General features: G+C 32.8%; 1 protein-coding gene across 1 annotated transcript; it reads right to left on the reverse strand.

Moving 5' to 3' along the window:
• Nucleotides 1-3,095: 3,095 nt before the first annotated feature.
• LOC138319988 (homeobox protein SIX6-like) lies at nt 3,096-13,026 on the reverse strand. The gene is made up of 2 exons (XM_069263090.1): nt 12,284-13,026; nt 3,096-3,936 (listed from the first exon to the last, which is right to left on the reverse strand). The coding sequence occupies exons 1-2, from the start codon at nt 12,853-12,855 to the stop codon at nt 3,729-3,731; spliced, it is 780 nt and encodes a 259-aa protein (XP_069119191.1). The 5' UTR covers nt 12,856-13,026; the 3' UTR covers nt 3,096-3,728.
• Nucleotides 13,027-25,484: the final 12,458 nt, after the last annotated feature.

Below are 25,484 nucleotides of genomic sequence, written 5' to 3' on the forward strand. Positions count from 1 at the left end.
TGACTGCCCGCAGTGCTCCACTCGCGAAGGGGTCTCAAACGGAATTAGTGATTATTGACTAGAGAATAGAGATTGTAAATTAATTTGTTCACGTGCACAAAGGCTTTACAGAGCCACAGACACCTGGTATAATAAGAAGAAAAGGCAGACATTTTGCACAGCCAAACATCCCGATAGTCGCTTTTTGTATGATAAACTAACCGTGTAATGATGGACTCGATGTTGTAACAATACCAGAACCGTCTAGCATAAGGTAGAAAGGCTACAAGGGTTTCAATGTTTCCTTTTCCGTAGCTGTTTCCGTGATCATTTCCAGACGGTTTAACCGATAAGTGTGTTCAGTAAAGCAACCCACTGAACGCTATGTTCACTGAGACGTTCTAAATTCTATTTCCTAGCAATTAAATGGTCTTGAATATAAAACAGTAAAATAATTGAAGAAACGACAATTTAGCAATTGTGAAAGGAACAGCTCAGATAATGATTTAATTTGTATATATTTACACCTATTTGATTTTCGTGTACCAATTAACCACATCATAGACTATTTAAGTTCAAACGCTAAAAATGGAAACATCATTTTCTGTTTATCATCTAAAGATTGCGCTACTACCGAAAAAAAAATCGAAACGGGGTAGAAGATAATAGATGGTCGTATTGAAGATTGGTATTATTTTATTTACTTATTTTGTACTTTTTGCAGTTTCTTGGAAATAGAATAACATTTATTACATATATGGTATTTCCACCGTTGCCATACTTCGAAATTCATTATATATTTGTTTACGACGACGAAGATGGTATTCGATAAAAAAAGTCAATTGTAAATTCAACATCTATTAATTAATTTTCTAGAAATGAAAATATTTTTTTATTTATTTAGAAATTAACTGCACTACCATCATGTATAGGTAAATATTTCAAACAAATCTAACATGAACAATTCGTTTAATTAGGTGAGGTTCAGAAATGTAGAGCATCCATACTAATAAGCACTTAAATCGTCGAGAATCTTTCTGAGAGCATGTGTTTGCTACTAATTTTCTGGTTTGCATAATTAATACGCATGCATAAGGTGTATATAATAAGCGATCAACTGAAAAGAGGGGTCAAGAGGAGCAAGCTACTTGCCTATAATGTAGTTTTTTTTAATTTATCTTAAATCTGATAATATAAACCTTAAATAAAAATTTAAAACTATGAAAATACAGAAAATTTTAGAATACTGAATTCTTTAATTTATTTTTTTGTTTAATATGAGAAATTCTTCACCACCAGCAGGGTGCATTTTGCCTTTGCTGGTAATTAAACATGAAAATTGTAATTCAAAGTACATATATATTTAATTGGGTTTGATTCCTTTTTGTACAGAAATATTTGTGATTCATAAATAATTCATAGATCATGGTACCTAGTACTTCCGTAACAAATATAAAAATGATCTTGTTCATATCTTTATTCTGCCGAAATTACTAATGCCATGTGATATTATAATGTTTCGGTAAATTTAATTCAATCATTTGTCGCTAAAAAACCTCCAACATATCCTACTCAACAATTTTCGCTTAGTTTCACAACCACTGGAATCGTCATTTCTAAATAGACGATAAGTGTTACTAATCAAATAATTAATATGAGATTTGTAAAGTACATATCATGTTAATTACTTGATTTGTTACCTGATTTCGTGTACGTGTTAATGCTTTCAGTATATCGATAATGTAATAAACGGTAACGCCTTATTTTTATAATACCCATGTCAGGTATTGAGCCTTTTTAAATGAATCCATTATTCTCCAATTTACAGTTATTCCCAGTGTGATGTTTACACGTACTGGGTGACGACGATAATTCTATAGCGTTATGGGATTAACAATCGCCAAGCGTTTATTCTTTGTCTCTATGGCATGGGTATTGATGTCAGTATACATGTACTATATAAAGTAGTAAACCAGTGTTCATCTCATTTGATAATCTATAAAACGAATTTTGAAAGTTTTTTTCTCAAATGGGAAAAGTGTTTAACGTATACAAATATTTATTTTTAAAATTTCACGTAAGATGAAGAAAATTTGATATTCACATAATTGAAAAAATATATTTCGATACATCTTAAGCTAAAGTGAACCACCATTCCGTATTTCGATAATGTTATTTGCATGGTTATTAATTATAGATAAGACTGTGGTGAGAGCTGCTTGAATATTATGTAGTTCATTCAATAGAATTAGAAAAATGAATGGTGTGTTATTTTGAACAACTGATAATGCAATATGGTATATAGACAATATTAATTACAAGCGTTGTAATCTGTTGAAACTATAGATATAGAGTGTTAACATTACTGCAAATAAAACGGCTGAAGTATCGCGGATAAATGTACCACAATGGAATCAATGAAATTGCATGGTGAAATCAAGCTATTGTAGTATTAAAATATATGTACGATAGTAAAACAAATGAAATCGCTTCATATACAACTTGGAGATATTGATGATATTTTACGACAATCCTAGTAATATTATATTAGAAAGTATATTCATGTTGTTATATACTATCTCATCCATTTTTCGATGCATTTAAACTTTGAAATATCGTAAAAAAATAAATACTGATAACAATTAGTTGAATGGCTTGTAAGAATATAATAATACAGCATAAATAATTTAGGAAACAAAGGTGAATAGGTCAGAAACAGAAATTAATTTGTGGTTGTATAAAGTAGTTCACAGTAAAATTATCACGCTTCATCTGATGATTTCCTAGTGGTTTTTTATGATTGAGCACATTTTTAAATAACACATTTTAACATATTTGGCATATTAGAAAGCAATATTTATCAAGTCGTTAGATCTGTCCAAAATTGTAACAAATAATGAAGGTTTTAATCGATGTATTGTAATTATAGTGAAAGTGGGCTGATTTAAATAAATAAAATTATTTCATAATCAATTCTTATCTGAAGGAAACTCTGCAAATGATAGTCATTTCCTTATAAACGCCATTCTACTCAAATTATATTACTAAAACTATACAGCATGCATACATTGAATCGAATGGACTACTATTAGGTAAGTGATAACCAGAAAACTAAATTGTAATCTGTTTTCATTTTATTCTCAATTAAAATAACAGAGACATAACATTTCAATTTATCCATGCTTACATCTAGGTAAATGCGAACCACGAAATTCTATAATCACATAAGACGAAGTACGTATTGTTTACTAACATAGGTAACACAGAATAAGCACTTGTTCAATAAAAATGCTAATAATTGTAACATATTGACATGAAAGGATTCTATTGTTCGTCAGTTGAAGGATAACAACAAATTTTGTTTTTGTAATTACCATTACCTCAAAAGGATATTTTTGTTGAAAACTTCATCACGAATTGATGCAATTCATTTTTCTTTGTCTGTCACACTGCCATAACTTTCATCAAACACGTGATTTACTGGTAAATATACAGTGAAATAGGTATAAATAAAACACTTTCAAATGTCATTGTTTGACCAATCCGATCCTCAGACCTCAACTTCGTTTTCACCATCCCATCGTCCATGTATCCGGATAAATAATAATATATACACATACGTGAGGGAGCGGAAAAACGATAAACAGCAAGCACGGGTATATGGCAAGAACCTCCTTCCGCTTCCGGCGTTGAATACTCATGACGTCATACAAATTGTTTTCATCAACTGACACTCTTTTGACGTTTGTTTATGTTGGAGATGGCATTTCAGAATGTCCGTGTGGTAACAATGGCGAACTATTGCTACTTCTAGAATCGTCTAAATCCAAATCGTCGTCATCATCATCATCAATGTCTATTTTGTCGTCTTCATCAAATGAAGCGAGTGAACCCGGCGTCGGTGATGAAGAATCCAAGCGACTTAGTTTGTCCCCAGATAATTGGCGCTGTTGGAGTCTGAAATAAAATAAAAGGATTCATTAGTAATGTAATAAGAAGCAAATGAATAATCCGTGAATCAGATTAATTCGTTCAAAACAAAGAAATAACACCTTAATCGGCATATATTATTATTAAATTACAAATAATGATTAAAATCAACATATTTTATATGGTGTTATTCTCTAACATTACAAAAATAGCAATAAAAAGAAATTTGTCATTAAGAAAAATAGATGAAAATTGAAAAATAAAAAAGGGTAACGAATTGATTTAAAGCTGTGTTTCAAATCAATTAGTTTGACTCGAGAAACAACTGACATCTTGTGAAAGTGCTTGATAAATCATTAAATATCAATCAATATGTTTTTACTTAGCATAGCAATTTGCGAACAGGAAGCCAATAATATATTTGAAAGAAAGCAATTGATATGAAATGTTGTTGATGATCAGCTTACTACATCACAATGTAAATGTATTGACAAATACCCGATTTATTTAATTTGAATTATATGCTTGTTTGCATAATTCTAATTCCCCGGTCTTTGTTATCCACTTATGCTTACATTGGTGCTGGGCTGAATCAGAAGGGTATTGATTTCATTACCAGAATAAGAACCTATTCATTCAAACTTAACGTGATTATTATGCATTGAAGATTTTTTTTATTCGAAATGTACTTGATAAGTGTTTCTTTACACTCGATGACACTCGAGTTAAGCGGAAATCAACACCGTATATAGTTTGGTTGTTTAAACTGAATAACACAATGCTACTTAAACATTTACTTTGAAAGCACCCTGTCCTGCAGCGTATTGGTGTCAGAATCATTGAGTCTCATGAATGACATCTCTATATCTGTATTTTTTACTCGGAATTTTCCTCTTTATTAATTAGTAAGATTAGTTTACTATCTCTGGGGTAGACGTTCATGCTACGTGTCACACAGAGGGAGGGAAATGCTTGGTGTTAGAAGTGAAAATCAAAACTGTATCCCGCTGAATCTGGCTCATGGCAGACATTTGTAATTTGTAACAACCGGAAGTTCTGGGGACTCTTCCGCGCAGTCAAACCGTTCTTCTGACACATTGACAAACAAATACGAATTTCCTGCTCAATTGACGCTCCTGGATAGCTTTCTCCGAACCAAAGGTCAACGGGACCTGCTATGGTTTGATTTCAATACTTTCGATAAATAAACCGCAAAATTTTCACATGTAGTTTTTATTTTAATTTTCATGTTTTGGCAAAGAATTTGATAAATGCACCCATAAATATTATATATATTATGTACATTAAAAGTGATTATCCAATGAACCACAAAATATTTAAACTTGCATAGTTAATGTGAAATGTATTTTTTTATGATCAAATGAAATACATTTTTTCAGTTTTTTCATTTCATTAATATTGATTTGTTAATCTTTTAGGGTATATTTTGTCTTGTTTTTATTTTATAATTCATTTCGTTGACATATCATTTAAAAGTTAATTTATAGTCCGTAAAAAAGTCACAGAATCCCAAACAAAAAATTATATTCTAATATTAAATCACTGTCCGTAACAAAGGTAACAAATATTACAATTTGCAGAAGTCATAGTGTTTATTATCAATTTATAAAATATTTTCAATAAATTTTGAATTTAGTGTTAAAAGTCATGACCATAGGGGACCTTATATCAATTTCAATTCAAACATTTTTAAAAATTATTCCATGCTTTTTATTTATTGTAAAATTATATCGTATTTTCAATATTAATTGCTACTTAATAACAATATACTGTATCTAAATACTTCATTATAATTTATGCAAATTAAGATGATAAGCATGGTATACAGACTTGGTCACGTGAAGCAAAAACGTTGTTATTCTATTGGTTGAATTTAGAATTCAATTTAAAAATAATGTCGCTGTAAAAAAAACCCATTAAAGATATTGTATTCCTTATTCATTAATATTAAAGTTTTATTATAATACATTTATTCATTATGTTGAATTATTAATTTATTTATTTTAATGGATATCGTTAAAACAAAAGTTATCCAGGTCATGTTAAATATGTTACTTCATTTTAACTGTAATGCAGAAAGAACGAATGGTTTTCATTTATCAGATTAATTAAACGTATTTGACGTATATTTGACATACAAAATTTATTAGAATTTTCGAAACGACGTATGAAGGTAGGATATTGTCATATTTGATATGAAAAGAACATTTAAAGAACATTGACATAGAAATTCATTTATTCATATAACTATTACAGTCAATTTTGCGTATTGAATAAATCTCAAGAAAGTTGATAATCGTTTAATGACTATGTTTTTGCAAAGAAAATTTTTTACGTAATGAATGTTTATTATGTAGAGTTGATATCTGTTACTTACACAATCATACTATTGACAGTTTTCTTATCGAATAAAACACTAAAAACAAAGTGCTTAGATAGCAATCACAATGTCGTATTGGCATGCCGGTGATCCGACTTGGCAGGATCGTAGATCTGATAAGTAGCTAGTAATCTCTTGACACTAGCAATATGCTCTGTGATAACAAGATACTGATAACTAGACAGGTTAATATTTACTTAAGACCCGATATCACTTCACAAGTATTGACGTGAACTCCATTGATCCTTGTTATGAATTTCAATTTCATATCTGTATGATCTTGACTCAAATACATAAGCAACAGATATGTCTGCCTAAAGGATCCATTGACTGGATTATACATGTATGTAGAATAAATTGAACCACTATGACAATTCATTCAATCGTTTTTTTATTGTTATTCTTCGACGATTTATTTACTCGTGTCATCGGAATATCAGGGTCTAATACAACATCGGCTATTCAAAGTTATACCAATCCGACGGCAGCCGATCCTTACCTTTCAGTCGTGAAGGATACTTAAGTTTTTAAGGTACAATATCTGTCGCGAATAAGTCCTGTTGAGACCGGCGTTTAAAATGCTTCGAATTTGCGATGCATAGGACTATCGTATTGACACAGGACGAAGTAGACGGTGATCGACACAAGACCATGGTTCCCCTGCCTTGTTGACTTCTACCAAAGATGTACTCTAAATATGAAGCTTCTGTTCTTCACTCTCAAGCAGAGTGTCAATGTCAAAATCGGTCTTTTTATTCCCAACGATATTCTAGCAAAGGTTTTACTCAGGTAGAATTAACAATATTCAGTAAGGACACTTTAACTCTATAACTCACTATACTCAAAAATGACTTTTTAAAGTAAGCATGTCGTTATATCTCAATATCTCAATTTTATACTGACGGATAAATGTTTATAATGAAAACAATTGAAAAAGACAACATGTAAAGAGACTTATTTGGATAAAAAAAAAAATTAAATCAACATTTAATATGAGAATTCGTCACTGAACTAAATGTTATTTCATGTTTCATCATAAATCTGTTATCAGATACACTTAATCTTTTAACAACAACATAATGAAATACTAGTACCAAAATTGCACACGGTATTTTCAGTAATACTGGTTGTATACATCCGGTAAAAATCTGGTATCATAACAGTTTATCACAAGGAAAATCTACGTTATAATATATCTGATTATAAATAAAGTAATTTAGCACCTGTCAAAATAAACGCCGAGATTATGCTTGTCTGATAGCACCATTAATCTGTTCAGCTGTTTTGTGTTTAATGCAATATTCAGAGGGCGAGATTTTGACCAAAACAAGTGTCGTGATAGCTATGAATACATTGACACGGATATATTGCATTTTAGTGACGATCAAAATGCTTGCTTAAGCCTTGCTATCGATAACAACTTGTAGCTTTCAATCCCATACGTGACGGTTTCGACATTTACAATCAGTATCAATGACGACAAGAATGGAGGATTGTAATTGATACTCTAAAAATCACCTAAAACAAATATAATTTATATCGCTGTAGGTCAGCTATATGGCCATTGACGTTCTGTTGATTTGTGTTGATGGAACTAACCTTACTGCGTAGTTGACAGATGGAAATTAATCTACATGTGACACGGTTATTTAAAGTATTAATTACAATTAATTGGGTATTTTATTTTCAAGAATACCGTTGTTTTCAAATTTTAAATTCTTTTCTTAATATTGTCATGTGATGAATTATTGTTTTAAAGAAACTAATAATGTTTATCATCAGATTAATGAGATTTGAATTATGTAAAAATTTTAGGAAGTTGAATTAATTAATGAAACATTTCTTGTATGAAGCAAAGACCAATATCGTACTTCTATGCAAAGAAGAAAATATTTCATATTTATAGATTTAAAATCTATGCTGTTGCTAACAGCTATATTTTTTGTTTTGTTTTCTTTTAATTCGTGTCAATTACAAATTAAAGTCAAAATCGAAGTTTGGAAGCGATTAAACGACAATCAAAACGAAAATTTAGATAATAATCTATAATCTTATATCAGTAATTTTGGTGACGATCCTGCAAGCCTTATGCACGTCTGTAAATAATGTGCACTCCAGTAAGTAATGATTATCTTTGAAGTTAATGGATAAGTTATCGGCATGGACGAATTTTAAACAGGAAACTTGTGAAAATCGATACTGTTACTCCATTGATAGAATTCAGTAGTGTGAGTAAGTAAGCGGCTTAGGTTGATATGATACACTATCTCATAAACACCTCCGACTTTATATAAACAAATGAAACCAAACTCTACGGCACATTATCCGATAAATCCAGGAACGCTCCTTGGACCGCTAATTCTGTAATCGCGGAGATATGAAGAACAGTCGGGAGACACAAGACGATCATCTGCCTATAGTTCACCTGGCCGAAGGACTGATATTCACGTTACATAAACAAACATAAGCCTTAACTTTGTGACTTTGTGATGAGGATTGTTGGTAAAATTATGTAACGTAGAATCTCTTATTACTTTGGTTAGGTCTTGGATATACGCGCTCGACTTTGGAATGTGTTCCCGACGATTAGGTAAACTATACATCGAACAGGTGCTAAAGGCAAACAAGAGAATAATAGAAAGGTGAATGGCTTATCTGTCAAATAGGATGAAGGGCCACACATTAAAACACGCGAACAGGTGTATCTAAAACAGGGAATGAATCCTATCTCTAATGCTAAGCCCTTAGCAAAACTCAATTCTTTCACACCGCCCCACGAATATTGGTCATAGTCTCCAAGCATTTTATTTTTCTACGTGACCTGTATATAGCGAGTGTCTTAGATGGACAAGAATTTGACTTCATAACTTTTCAGCTGGGGTATTAATATATCTAACAATCAATTGCCCCCGTTCTTCTCTATTATAGTGACAACAATATGGAGTATTACGCGAGCTGAATTATTATGACTTAGCAGGGCTCATCGTAGATAATACCTTTCTCTTCAATTGTTTCTTTCAGGTTTCATTTCCATTCAAGTAGATGGAGGATAATATTTTCCTATCATCGTGGCAGGTTTCACTAAGCCATGCTTATTTTCACTACAAAGGGATGGCTTTGCTATATAACTCAATTTGCTCTCCGACTAAATAAACTGTCACGGAAAATTTATTAATTTCCCGCTTTCATATATCTATCTTAACTAATATTTAACCACTCAAAATAAAGTAGGTATACTTCATTGTCATATTGACAAGTACGGATATTCATAGCTTTGTTGTCAGCAATAGCTTGCAAAATTGAAGAGCAAATGTTTTAAAACTAAAAGAAATAAACACTGTATTTAATATTGCTGAATTTATACAATATATAAAATACATGTTTTAATTTTTTTCATAAAAGAGTATAATATGTATTATAGGAGTTATTTTTAACGGAATGGAATATCATTGATATTTATTGCGTTTTTAATATATACGTATTTGTATAATAGGTATATATAAAGCTAACTGCGATAGAGGGTTATTATGCAATTATCTTAGATTTATAAACAAACGAACCTTATTCGTATAATATACACCAGACAATAAACCCCAGGATCTAACTATTACATATGGAGTGTCATTGCAATTGTAGTAAGTGTTGAAAGTGTATATATACATCTATTGTTATTGCTAATACTATCACCACATCTATCTAATGCCTATCACACCTAGGTTGACGGCCCACGGAGAGCATTTGTGTCTTTAACAGAAAAGTCTCTCTATGACTTTGTCACTGCCGTTCATTTTACGAAAATAATTGAGCGTCCTAGTAGGTCTAATGAAGCCTTCCCGGGGGCTTTCAGCTCTGAATAAGATTAGGGACGGTTATTTAGTTGAGAGACCACGTACAGTGGACACATCCAATGGTCAATATTTAACGTGCTAAATGCTTGACCAATGCTTGACACAATTAGAGTTGTACCGTTACAACTTACTTACATCCATACATTAAACATTTAAATCCGTTTGCTTCTTGATAACAAATACTATTAGACGCCCCTAGTATTGAAATGTATTCAGTGTCGTGTCGATTTCAAACATCGACGTGTAACTGACATTGTTCATGTTGTTGTCCTGCTCGTTAGTGAACCGTTAGCAAATGAACTTTTGTATACAAATTAACGACTGTTTACACATTCAGTCTGTGTTAGTGTGGCTTTCATGAACAGGAATTAACCGTATGTGATAATTGAATCAGTTTCTTCAGAAAATTTACAATGGATTTAAGCAATCAACAGCATGATGTAAGGAATATTTATGTTTACTTGTGCTTAACATCACACCGAGATAACTTGTAGTTACACAAAAAAGAAATGTTGGTTTTAATTTAACTAAATAATTATGTTTGAAGAATATGTAAATATCCATCGTTGATTAACATACATATTTGTGTGTAAATATATATATGGGTAGGACATTTTAACGGTATCAGTCGAGGTGATAACACAAATTATCACTTATCTGAGATTATTTCATTCACTAATTGTAACTTTATTATGAATAATTGATACACTGAATCACTAAGCTTGGATACTTCCAACCATGTCGTTGACTTTAAACTTAAAAAAAAAACTTTCTCGTATCTCAAAACAATTGTTTAAAAACATAATTTTAAAATAAGACATATTAACACCATCATTGACCAAGGTTAAAATTTAACTAGAACCATAAACGCTCTTTGATATAGAAATATATATATTGCCTCAAACGACAAGCTTACAAATTAGAAAATATTTCCCGAGTGTGTCCCGCCTCAGGATGTTGTCTCTATCATCCTTAACATCTTATTCAAAAATAATACTGAAGTGCCGACAAGTATGTCGACATAAAACTCACAAAATACCTGACAACTCCTAACAAATCATTGGCCTCGGGGAACATGTTTAGCTATTGTACTTCAATGTATCGGACATGTTAACCCAACTTTGTATAATGTCGTATATATTTCAATTCAACCAATGTGAAATATAAATAAAACTATGATTAAAAAGGAATAATTAATTTATCTAGTTAACGAAGTGTTTCATTATTGAATTAATAAGGACAGAATTTTTCACGGAATTAACAGTCATTATTTTTAGTTTTAATTCTAATTTTGATATTTTTATGGAAAACCTAAAAAAATACACGATGTCAGAATAAGCAAAACTACAATATGTAATTTACTCCAATAATCATTTTAAATGTACTCAAACCAGAATATTATAAAACATTCATGATATATTGATATTTTCTATTTTATTTTATTCCAATTTGTCTTTCTTACAACAATTTCTTAATAACTTGCACCACTTAATCCCTTGTTGTCTGTATTTTCAACAATAAATATTTTAAATCACAGATTTTTTTATATGCAACACAATGTGAAAATACTCTTTACAATGTACATTAAAATCAGTGTAACATATTAAATTATTATGGAAAAATATTGATGTTTTAATGTCTGAAAATGCAATGCGGTGTTCATCTGTTCATTTTATATTAAGACATATTATTTGAGGCTTTTATTCAATCTATGTAATTAATATATGTAGAACATGTAGCAATCAAAATTTAACTGCCTTCAATAGAACATGGTGTCAATTATTCGTTTAAAATTTTAAAGCTGCCCAATTTGAGACATTTAATTTATCAAGGAACATTAAAAAGAGAAAAGTAATCATCCTATTTAAATCTAAATATTTACACGACGTCTCGGATTTTTTTTTAAATTTTCATATATCTCACATTATAATCCATTTAATGCAACATGTGGTTTTTTTTATTTTTTTTTTAATTCTTTTTTTACAAAATCATAATTTAGGCTTTAAGATGGACCAATCTTATTTTAACGTGAAAAATACCCGGGTGTAAATACATGTTACTGTGATAAATAAAATATATTCGCATAATTAAATGCAAATATATGATATTAATAAACTTTACATACCTGTTCTTTGTTGCTGCTGCCCTGTCTCTTTGTCTTCTGTTTTTGAACCAGTTTCCAACTTGTGTGGGTGTCAGTCCTGTAGCCTGAGCCAATTCTCTTTTCTTAGTAGGATTCGGGTATGGGTCTTGTAAATACCATTCTCGGAGGAGATTTCTTGTCCTTTCCTTGAAACAATGTGTCTTCTGTTCGCCATCCCAAATTGTTCTTGGAAGAGGGAACTTCTTTCTGACCCTGTATTTATCTACGGGACCAAGAGGTCTTCCTCTGAGTTTCTCAGCTTCCTGGTAATGGGCCTCCAGCCACATCGCTTGCAATTTGGCATGAGATTCTTTTGTGAATTTATGATTTTCTAAAATATGATAAAGGTCTCTGAAGTTCCCTGTATGAAAAGATACAAGTGATCGGGCTCGGAGCACAGATTCGTGTTTGTTCAATGCATCACATGCAGATGGATTCACAGGCAATGACCACAAAAAGCGTCCGAGTCGTTCAATGTCACCACTTTCCTCCAATGTCTCACAAACTTGTGCAACTTGCTGCGGCGTAAAGTGCAAAGTTGGTAACGCAAACATTGTTATTATGAATGTCAACAACAATGTTTAAGTAAAACTTCTTTCAGATATGATACTAATTTATAAACATTTTATGTGTAAAGTCCTTTAACTGCTTAAGCAGAGAACAGCTCTTGTCGTTTGAAGGGAAGTCCTATTATGAAGTCTTTGGCTTTGATACCCCTATCTTTGTACACAGAACCAAATACACTGACGGGGTTCCTTCCAAAGAGTCGTAGGAAAGGTACATTCAATGATGAGTAAACATATCAATGTAAGTGCTTGGGAGGAGCTTATAGTCCGTCAATGTGTCATTTTTTATCACATATGTCTTGTATCTGCTATTGTTAACACACTTATCGAGCAATCAAAATTCAAAAATGGTTGCAAAATGATTGGGCGATAGCGCTCTCTCCTCAGAGTTGTCATAGCGACCCGTGTCAATCATAGCGCGCGCCCGTCAATCAGTAAGGCGGGGACTATAGGCAGCATAACTGATTAAGCTGTTCGGTAACGCCCACCTCGCTTATATGGGGGCGTGGCTCAGCGGCATGATGATTCACACCCGCGAGTATACATAATGATTACAGGTAAACCATTCAGGTAAAGTCGTATTTGTGATGATAAGCTCGACATGTGGCGAGGTCACGTGATGAAAGAGATCATCCCCCTTGATCAAGTAGAAGACTTAGAATTTATTTTACCTTAACACATGCAGAAGTCAAGAGAAATTGACTGATTCTGTTCAAATAAAACAGAGCGATTTAAGACGGCGGAAATGTAGGATTTATTCTTTAAGCATGATATACCTCATACACCGGTAGAATTTGTTGACATTTCATACTTAGGAGGTAATTAGTGACGGTAAGAAAAATAAAAGCGATAATTCGATACGGATGCCAATCTGGTAACGTTTTACTCGCTCTTTTGATGTGGAAATACTTGATATCTTGAGATAGTCTTGAGCTTCAATGCTGAGGTAACGTTACGGCATTTTACAGGAATGTAAATAAATCTGTTAGCTATACTATGCCATTGAATTAGACGAATTTGGAATGGAAGGGGTACAATGGATAAGTATACAGGTACTGGAACATTAATCACAAACTATTAAGGGTCTAAATATAACATTTAGCATTAAGAATAAAAGTCAGAAATCAAATTATGATATCAAAAATATAATGACGTTAAAATAAGCAGACAAACAAATTGTGATGGAATTGAAAATACACAGACATGTTAAGATAGATAGACAGTAATAGCAAAATGATACAACCTTATGACCAATATTGGTGACGGGAGCTATGAGAAACATTTAGAACATTGTTTACTATATATTACATAACATTAAACATTGTCCCTCTGTTCATTGAAAAATATAAGTTTATTTACAGTAAACGAAGGTTCTAATATTAATATTGTTGCATTTTAAAGATCTCTAAATGATGACTGAACAATATGACTAAATTGACTATAATATAGGATTAGCATATGTATCTGTAATAATATGAATCAGAAAAGGAAACTAACCGAAAACTGAATCTTTACTCCAATTGACATTTTGATACATAAAATGAAATATATACCATAGAATAATATATAATAATAAGAATTATAATTAGAATTCAGCAAGGGACAGAAATATTAAATGGTTTTTATTTTTAAATGCATCATTCCGAACATTCTACGTCTGTTTTGAAAGAATTCACATTGTAAATTAAGATTTAGCGAACAAAAGCTAAACGTCAAAAGTCGTCAAGTTGATCTGGACGGATATATGGCATGTTGTGGTCAGATTTTGTTTCTTGACCACACGATTTGTAGCGTAAACTGACCATTGATGACGTTTCAATAACGGTACAGATATCAGCCTATTCATTAGCGATAATCGTGTTAGCATCATTGTGGCCAAACTGTCACCTAGACCGTGGGAAAAGGTGAGTCTTTTTTAACACTTCCTATTCTGCTGTTGTCACATTAGGGGGGTTCTCACTGGCCTTACCACACAACACAACCAATCCGCTAAGTGACAAAACATAATGGTATCGTAATAGATTATATATACGATAATTAAGTACTGGGGTGTTTATGATATAAATACACAATGATAACGGGGATTTTTTTCTGCTTAGTTATGAAATGGTATGTTTCTTAAAAAAAACTCCAAAACGATAGTCTCCTTGGGTAGCATTTTATATTCTTTATATGCGTTTTATAGATAAAAGAAAAATATTTTTTTTTTCATTGATATACAGCACATATTTAGATACTATTCTTTATCACTTCAAGGAAAATGAAATGTGTGTTACATTGTGGTTTTGTGACAGGTTTTGAACTCAACAGTTTTTTTATATGAACTCCAGTTATGTCATAAGTAATTGATATATCAATTTCTATAATAGACATAACACAACAGATTTATATACAAAGAAATTGTATTTCTGGCAATGATAAAGAAAAAAAAATGCACGTTGGTTGGAAACGTATGACTGTGAGAGCAGTACTACAAATTATAGATTTATATTCCTACTTTATATAATGATATTACGCTGATGTTAATAATATCATTATATATATTCCTGTATATTATTAGTTGTAGACATAAACAAAGAGAAATATCATATATTGATTTTACGTTTCGTCCAAGGCAGATGCTATATTGCCAACAACTATCTCTCTCGTGCAAACAGAAACCAAACTAAAACCATTCATGATAACAAATGAACTATCTCACTGGTTAACATATCATTTCTTATGCAAATATACTAGATATACTTACATTTTCGTGTATACAAATTTCGTAGTTAACATATACAGCGATTCATTCTGATATTACATTCGATGGTATTCGTTGTCCCATTTCCATTGTTACATATCAACTTTTTTGTTTTCATAATGTAATTAATGATGATTCATGTAAGAAGTTGATAAAAATTAAAAATGGTGTTAAGCATAGAACATATTTCAGAACAAGTGCTTTGCGTGTAATAGACATTATATTATTATTGTCATTAATTTATTTCTATTTATCAATGTTATGTTATTTTGGCAGTTAAAATAATAACATAAGATTACACTATACACCAACTTATTTTCCGCGGCGAATTCAATTTTGACATTTTTTCCCAATGGCGTTTTTACGCATAATGTTGCTTTCACTTCCAATACTTCGCGACCGAGACCTCTTTGGTTCCACTGAACCTGTAATTTAAACGCGGTGATTTTTTTCGCGATACCTACTTTCCCCCAATAAATACGTGAAATTCAAAAGCCTGCGAAAATAGGTTGGTTTACATTCTAGTGTCAATTCGAAATTCCCTTTTTCTGTAATGTATGTATTTTTGCCTGCTGGTTTATGCTGTACAGCTAGATTGTATATGTAGCAAGTGTCAGATTTTGTGTGTAAGATAAGCTTACAAGTTACATATTACACGCAGGAAACAATGCTATGACATGAGTATACAGTCTGCACATGGTGATGGGGATGGGCCCATTATGTATGTACACCATGTAAGCCTTTCGAAATAATGGGATTATAATCCCTTGGTTTCACAATATGACACCCATTAGTGATGAGCGTTTGCCTAGTTAACTTCTGGACCTACTGGATCTGTAAGGGATTACAATAATATTGACATTTTACACTCTCCTCAACCTCATCTCTCGTCTTGGAAACTCTTCATAAACCTTAGAAGCCAACTAAATATCGCAAGATATGTGGCAAATTATCAAAATCACTCGATGCTATCGGTTCAACTGACATATAGACTCATAGTTGCCCGGAATAATGAAACAAATTTATAAATGGTACTCATTTTCCTTTATCTCAACTGCCAATACATGACTATCTCGGCATTAAAAACAACATTGGCTATTTTTCATTCAATGCTTTCAGCGTTTGGTATATATTTGAGTTTTATTGTTTCATATCATTTTTGTTCCCAAACGAGGATTGATTAAGAATCAATTTCTTCATTGTTAAGTGCTAAGTTTAATTAGGACTGGTATTTTTCGAAAATATAGGTACATGTATTATTAATATGTGCGTCTTTATGCATTTCATTTAAAAATTAACACTTAAACTTATGATGATACAAGTACAATTTATAAACAACCTAGTCTATTTCTTATCTCCAGGGTACTGTAATGTATATGGAATATATTTTCAGTTAAGAATGTACGTGTTATAGATACAGGTTAGAGATTAAAGCCTCCCGTTGACAAGATAACATAATTATAAAACTAATAGGTCAACAAAACTGTGGTGTATAATGAAGTATATGCTGATTTTACTCAATGATTGAGTAAACTATTGTGTATGTTAATTAACCATTTCTCTTTTCCTACCTTTATACAATCCGTGATATTATAAGGCAGATTGTATTATTAGACAGAAAACAATAATAGTATTAAATTTCTTACTCATTTGTTGGAGATGAAGATGAATCAATTATAGTGAATGAAAAAAAAAGATCAATGTTGAGTTCCAAAAGTAGGGTTACTGGTCTGGATTCAAGTATTAAATCATTTCCTTATCAAATGCATTACTTGTTACCCAAAGGATTGATTTTACACAAAATATTGCAAAATATATTGCAGATTATTGATGACGTAATAGCTATGTCATTTCAAATTGAATGAATTTATATAGGAGTATGGGAAAGAAAATAGTTTATGAGAAATATGAGTAACATAAATCAGATAGACAAAGATTCAACATAATTGGGTTTAAGCTTATTTATGAATTTCAAATGTTTTTTTTAATTATTTTTAGCTGTTTTGAAATCTGTCAACAGACATGTGTAAAGAACGTCGATTGAGAAGAGTAACTCGATATATCATGTGCTACTTTTCAAATTAGCAATTACGGGGATATTATGAAAATTTATTGTTTTAAATAACACCGGTGATACCAGTAATTAACTTCATGTTTGCACTTTGGGTGTGATGCACGGCTGCGCGAGGCTCTCGCTTCGCACGCACAGGGATAATATGGAAAGAAAAGAGATAGTTGATGATGTTAATTGGGCTCTGCAAATTATAGCTAATTAAAATGATGAGTTACAAATTACAGATGTCATCCTGCTCTCTACTCAGCGTGGCTAGAAACGAGGCGATATTACAAATCGCGTGATGGGTCAAAAAAGCAGATTCACTGTTATCTAACACTAGGAATAAACTATTTATTGATTTAACAATTATATTTCTTACAAATGAAAATGCAGTTGACAGTTGGGGTATCCTTTACCTATTTTTCCTGGCTGGAGACCAATTAGTCCCATATTAGGCGCACCACGAACTAGAATGTCTCTCATGACACTCGTGCCGCTGTGACGTTTTTCAGTCTGAGCAGACGACAACTGCAGGATTCCCGCGCTGTCCACCATGAAGACACATCTCGCGGATAATTATTGTGGCGCGAAAAAATGACAGTTTGGTGATGTTTCTGGCATGGGAATGGACATCGCAATTGCGTGATGTGGACGGTACTGATATTGATTATCGCTGCCAAAAGTGAGAAATATATTTAGCAAGTTATTGGACAACCACTATTTATGTACGTATATGAATCTATATTCCAGACGACGGAATCACTTCTGATTTTGTCCGCAAAACATCGTCGTGGGAAAATTCTGACCCTTACATAGATTTGTTAACACCAATTGCATGGTGAAAATGAATAAATCGTTTAGGGTCTGTTTGGTTTGTCGACCAATGCATTAGTTTAATGTCCAGACAATCGGGCCCATTTGAAGTAGTGATATATTATATTAGGTCTATTAGAAATCAGACAAATCCTTTTTCATGCGCCATTTGGGCATAGCTGTAGCCGGATTCTGACGGTTTTGACCGGTATTAAGGCCGTATAGTGCTGTTGTAAACAATAGCCGTAAATTAGCTGGTGTGTCCAAATCATAGGTGACCAGACTGGACAATCACTTAAACCAGCACGACATGCGCAATGAATATGTATAATGTTGAATTATTAACACAGTGCCATAGAATAGATTAGAAATATTATTTTTATTTGTAATTTTCAATCTATTTTCTTGATTTAATTTGCTGCATTGTGATTCCATATGCATTACATCCAAGATTATCTATAAAACGCACCTTTAAGATTATCATTTATGCTGGATATCTTTGAATTTTTGCTATCAAAGGAAAATGTATTAAACATACAAGGAAGTATCTGTAACCGTTCTCTGATATCAACTTCGCCCGTAGTATATGAGATGACAAAATCATTAAACAGTAGTTGCCAGTGTTTAACGTATTCCACTTCATAAACACTAGTAATGCAACTCCTGATCATGAAACAGTCTTAAGTAATAGTCTTAAGTTGAGACTTAGCCAATCAAAAATGACGTTACAAAACATGACATCATTTTGTATTGGTTAAGTGTTAGCTTAAGTCTAATATCGTTTCATGAGCCGAGTTGCAAGTCCCTAAAACCCCGCGTGGAACGTATTTCAAACAATCGACTGAAGCAAGATATTATTCACATAGTCGAGCTCTTGCCGAAAGATATAGTAGTGACAAGTACATGTAGTAATCAAGGGATAAGATAGATGATGATGATGATGATAAAAATTTGATTTAGTCACCTTTATATATAATAAGAGGGTAGCGGGTACAATTCTAACATATTACCTGCATGACCATAAAACGACATTTCACAAATGTCTCAAAATAACACATATAACACAAACATAGAATAGTGTATAATATGAACAAGCCAATTCAAAGAGTTGTACGCTGAATACATCGCTGGGAGTTTACGGTTGATTATTACAATACGCTATGTAATAAGTGTAGCGTAGCGAAGTACAATCAACCATGAATAATGAGCCTAAAACGTAAGACTGATAAGTTTTAATTAAAAGATAAAATTTATATAATCAATGTGAAACAGCACTGCGCAAAATGCGACATTTCATACGTTCGTTAATTATTACAACAGATAAAAGCAAACAAAACTGAATCATTTTATTTAAAAACATGTATTTTTAACTTAAAACCTTGTAACATATATGAAAGCAATCTTGACTCTAACTAGTAACCCAACCTTTGCAATGCCGGACGGGTAAGTCTAATTAACTCGCATGAGCCGCGCCATGACAGACGCCGGGATGTTGCGGCCACACACAAACATACAACACAACCATTGACTTTATTACACTATGGAGCACAAAGTGATAGTACGATTTCCTTTTCTATTTCTATCAAACGGCCAATAAAGCGGTTACTAACCTCTGTTTCAAATCTCGGTGGGTTATGTGATTGTGATAACGCCATAACGATATGTTTGCCAAGAGCTGTCGAATCATGGGCAAATAAAGAAGTTTTTTCCCGACGGCTATTAAGGAACGATAATGATCAAACGGCGCAGAAGATATCCAGATTAGTTTTACACCTTTGAAATATCGTTTTAACGAAACGTCTCTTTTGTCGAGAAAGATGCCGAATGATTTCATTACGAAAGACTGGCGGTGATGAAAGTTCTCATTTCGTTGGCAGCAGCCTCGGGGAACTTCTCTACACAGATTGGCCACACTGTATCATAGAGTAAAGATCTATTTTCTTCTCGGATACCGGCTGATAATATTATACGCCTCTGATGGCCCTCGATCACTCCTCCAGAAGCAGTCATATCATACGCCAGAAAGGAATCAGAGCAAAAAGGATTACATGCCTGAAATACGCTAATTCCTACATTTAAGAAGTGTTTGCTCTGTTCAAATATTCGGGGGTAAATTTGATTTGAAAAAAATCGCCAGAAACCGAATGAAAGGGAAATTGTGAGACGATTTTCAATCAGTTGTCTATTACTGTTTACATGTATTATGATCATATAATTTTGGAAACTTAATTTTGACTGTGCACGTCCTCAAGTAGCGCGGATGTTTGACGTTGCTAGAAGTGAGAGCGCTCTCCAAACAATTCAGAATCTCGGTGTGTTATTAGGCGGGGAGACTGTAATATGGAAAAACAAGAACGACACGGATAAGGGTTTTCCGGAAAGGAATTATTTTTGGCCTTCGGAATGGAAGTTTGGCCTAATCAAGTAACACAACCTCGTTTAGGTCAGAAGAATAGTGTTATGGGCTTTATATAGCGTTAAATGAACCGCGAGGAAACAGGACATTGCGGTTTTAAGAGTATGATGAACGGGGATGACGAAATGAGACAGATCTTGATCAAATGAGAGGGTCGGTAAACATAGACGTTTAGAAATGGATTCACAGACTTATGTATTTCTAGACTTGATGTCAGAAAGCATTAAGCGAAGGAATAACGTAGGATTTACCATAAGATATTTTGTATATATATATATGTATATAAATAGTTCATCTAAAACTTAAATCAATAAATCTTATATGTGGACATGAAATACTGTTACAAATTGTTTGCACATTCCAGACAAAAATCCTATTTCACGAGATATTTCTGTACGATTGTGTACTTGATAATCAAGCAGCTATCAGGAGAGGCCACTGACTTCTTACGAGACCTTAAGATATTTTACTTATCATGGTTATCTTTAATAAAATGATATAAGAAGTGTCCAAGTCATTTTAGTCCCCAAACTATGAAAAAAAATGAAAATAAATAATTAAAACGACAACCATCAACAGCAAAATATTCAAAAAAACAAACAAAGGATATCACGTTAAGATAAACTTAAAACAAATCATGATCTTTTTTCCAAATTCTATTCTATTTTTATGGAAGTTATATTATGAAAAGATGTTTTCTGCGTTTTGCAAGACTTGGCGAGAAAATCAAACTTGAAAACCATTTCATAGATGATAATCATTACTTCCAATTATCGTTCTGCAGTGACTGTAACGGTTTACATAATAAACAACGATATAATTATGTCACTAAATCAAATAATGGTGAAATCGAATGATATAATGATAAAAGAAAATAATACCACGACAACTGAAAATGAAATAATGGTAGAAGCAAATCGTACATTGCTCAAATAAAATCAAATATTGATTAATAAAGTCTGTTACCTGAAAGTGATCGAGATCGGGTTATCTCAGTCGAGGGCTAAGATGTTAATAATATTACAAATCTTATCCTGAGGCTGAGATAACCCTATCTCGATCACTTAAAGGTAATATTTTTTCTCGCGCCTCTAAGATATAACAAAACCCGTCTATATACGCGTTCAGAGTGTAAAATTGTCCCGTCTTTGGCCTCTTGGTTCAGAGCCGATTAACCATTTTATCTGCGCTTCGATTTCAGTCATTCCGCGTAAAAATATAGTTCGGTTATATCAAACGATGCTCAATCGGTACATACGGTTTTCATAATTAAAAACAACAACCAAACAATGCATGGTAAATGCCTAAATGCACATATTTCTAATAATATTGATTATCTGACGCGTGTGACGTCACCGATTCGAGAGAATGACGTCACATTGACGGACTGTTACATGAATGGCGTAAATTTCCGCCAAAAATCACGTAAAGGTAACAGACAGATCGCACGAGATAGAAAAAAACTAGCACCAGGTATTATGTGAGATTTCCCTGTCCAAGGTGCGAGAAAAAATGATACCATATATTGATAAGATTAAAATCATATAATGTTAAAACCATATAATATGATAAAAACACAAATTTATATAGTATACTTGAACCATACTAGACAGCTATTGCGTTTCATAAATCACACATGTTTTTATGTCCATTTGAATGATCTTCACAGCTTAATTCATCTAAACCTATGGTTTCCATGCAATAGATTAATGACGGGAGAAAATCTTTTCCCACTTATGGCACATAACTTTAAATGGAACATTATGAACTAGGTTTGATATATAGAGGTTCCTCAACAAGTGACTGTTGTTTATCATGTTTATCAAGTTATCGAGCTAGTTAATTTTCAAATTTTGAAAAGACAGAGCTTTAGTCGTTTAGCCGTGGGGGCGAGTGGTAAAATGTTCTGAGACATGACGTTAGTCCTGCACCTCTGTGTTGTGAGCTCGGAATCCAAATAGATCAGATGTTAGGTACTGATGGTAGGTGTCTATAGCTACTCCCAACTGTCCACTATATCTTTCTTCGAAAACTGGCATGATGTTAAGTTATCCTCGCTGTTCATAGAAAGTTTGACAAAAGAATTGCACTGAATATCTTCTCATTATACATAATGAAACGATATTTGCAGTAAATAGGGCCAAAATTCGGCTTGCAAATTCAGTTAGCAATTTTACTTTTACAGGATAATTAACTTTGAAAAAAAAATTATGTTAATATCAAATGAGCACACGTTTAAGATTTACCTGTTACATGTAACAATTGTTTTCATTACCACGCATCATCCTCGTAAATTAGATCATCTGATATTAGCTAACTTTCATTTTCTATAAATTAAACCCCATATAATTTTATTTTCCTGTTTCTACTATGGCCATGTTGTAAAGTTATTACGATCATTCCATTTCTGTGAAGTGAATTCCCATGTCGGGCAGTTGTCAGGTCTCGCAGGTCGATAAATTTTCTCCGGTTGCTCTGGTTTTCTTCCATCTTCTAAAACAGGCACGTCCTTAAATGACTCTGACTATTAATGTGGCGACAAACAAAACAAACCAACTTTCTATCATTTAAAATTCGACATTTTTATATATCTATTGTCACCTATAACATTGTTATGAAGAACAATATATACACAACACGACGTAGACTGCATTTATTTAAATTTGACATTGAAAACAAGTTCATGTTGGATAACAGACCCAATAAATCATTTGTTAATGGTTTCGATTCTTTCTTGCTATATATGTAAGAAAAATGCATGACATTAACTGTAAAAATGTTGAATAAAAACATATCTGAAAGTGTCACTTATTAACGCTATTATTAACACTGACTTCCTGGTCTGTAACGCCAACCTCTGAACAGGTGCTATTAGGTCCCCACCAATCAGACAACTGCAGTCATATTACAAAACATGTTTTCGTTAACTAATCATAGTCTAATTAGCAGTTCAAAATTTTTGGTCACGACATGGTTTAAATAGATTCTTGAAATGGCAGCTCGCCAATGAGGAAGTTACAGAAGTTACCACCTTAGAGTAGGACTGCGTATCCCGACTAATGTTTTTCAGTACAGGTGTACTGGCTTGGCGATATAAGAGGACGTGAAGGGATATTATGAAGAGAATCAAAAACCTTGTCTTCCACTTTTCTTTATTCTACCGGAAACCGGAAGTGAACAACTAAACGTAGAAAACAAGATACGGAGACGGAATACAATAATACACAAAACAGATACAATTGAGACATGTGCATGTTTATGTTTAACATCAGCATTCTGTATTACTGGGGCAATAGTGGCTGGCTGCTGAACCTTAGTTTTAGCACCAAATTTCTCACAAACTGGTACACTCACAGTATTACATGAATAATGTTTATCTTGATCTTGTATTTGCGACTCACAAGCAGAATCTCGCAATTTGATGAGCGGTCAGTTAACGCAGGTTTCTGTTTTCGAGACGACCTTTTCCGCTGTTTCCACTGCCTCCTTCGTTTTCTGTCATACCGCAGTTGGGATGGTGATTTTTGCTTCCTGGTTACTTTAACCATAGGTGACTGCACATTGTCACTCGCCTTGGATACATTGTATGTTGGCATTTGCTTCACGACATGGCATGCTGACTTGTGTCCATTTTAATGTTATGGAAACAATGTCCGTGTTCTCTCTTAAAACAAAAGAACAGTCTAAATTAGCGAGTTCCACATCGTACGTTTTAAGAATGTTCAACACTTTGTCCGTAATCAAAGTAATAAGATCAATGTCAATATCCGACACACGTTGACGAAAAAAACCACACCACACAACCGGCAAAATGCCGGGGTAACAACAACAAGAAAAGTGTCTAAACTTCACATTATGTCCGATTTAGATTATCCACTATGTACTGGCTTGGCGATGTGAGAGGATGTGAAGGGATAGTATGCACGGAATCAAACACCTTCTTGTCTTCAACTTTTCTTTATTCTCCCGGAAACCGGAAGTGAACAACTAAACATAGAAAAAAAGATACGGAGACGGAATACAATAATACACAAAACAGCAAATTCCGGATATTCTATTGATGGTACAATAATATATATACAATGTATATAACACAGGTCTCGAAATGAGACAAGACTTACGGAGCACGACGTAAACAAAACATAGCGGTGCAGATGAAAGCATGTTTTCTCCATCATTTCATTCATCGTTTCATCTATTTCAATTTTTTAGTGTATGTATTGTTTTGTCGTGTAATTGGAAAACAATATGTATTGTTTGGTCGTGTAATTAGAATACAATATGTATTGTTTGGTGGTCAGTTTGGAATACAGTATGTACATTTGTATTGTTTGGTGGTGTGTTTGGAATACACTATGTATGGTTTGGTCGGGTAATTGGAATACATTATGTATTGATGGTTGTGTAATTGGAAAACAGAATATATTGTTTGGTTTTGTATCATCAAATGTATCCGAGGCGCCATTTATTAACATAAATACTTGTTTCAGTTTATCAATGACTGATAGCGATATTCCAAATAAGAAAATAATTAAAATCTTCTACCATGTGTTGTTGAACTTACGATTCTCTCAATCATGAATATCGCA

This window comes from Argopecten irradians, chromosome 3 (assembly GCF_041381155.1).
Source record: "Argopecten irradians isolate NY chromosome 3, Ai_NY, whole genome shotgun sequence".
Taxonomy (NCBI): domain Eukaryota; kingdom Metazoa; phylum Mollusca; class Bivalvia; order Pectinida; family Pectinidae; genus Argopecten; species Argopecten irradians.

Excerpts from the sequence above, each read along its gene's own strand:
- LOC138319988 (XM_069263090.1), bottom strand. The coding sequence starts at position 12,855 with ATGTTTGCGTTACCAACTTTGCACTTTACGCCGCAGCAAGTTGCACAA. Across the intron at positions 3,937-12,283 it reads GCAGCAGCAACAAAGAACAG|ACTCCAACAGCGCCAATTAT; the intron begins GTATGTAAAGTT and ends ATTTTATTTCAG.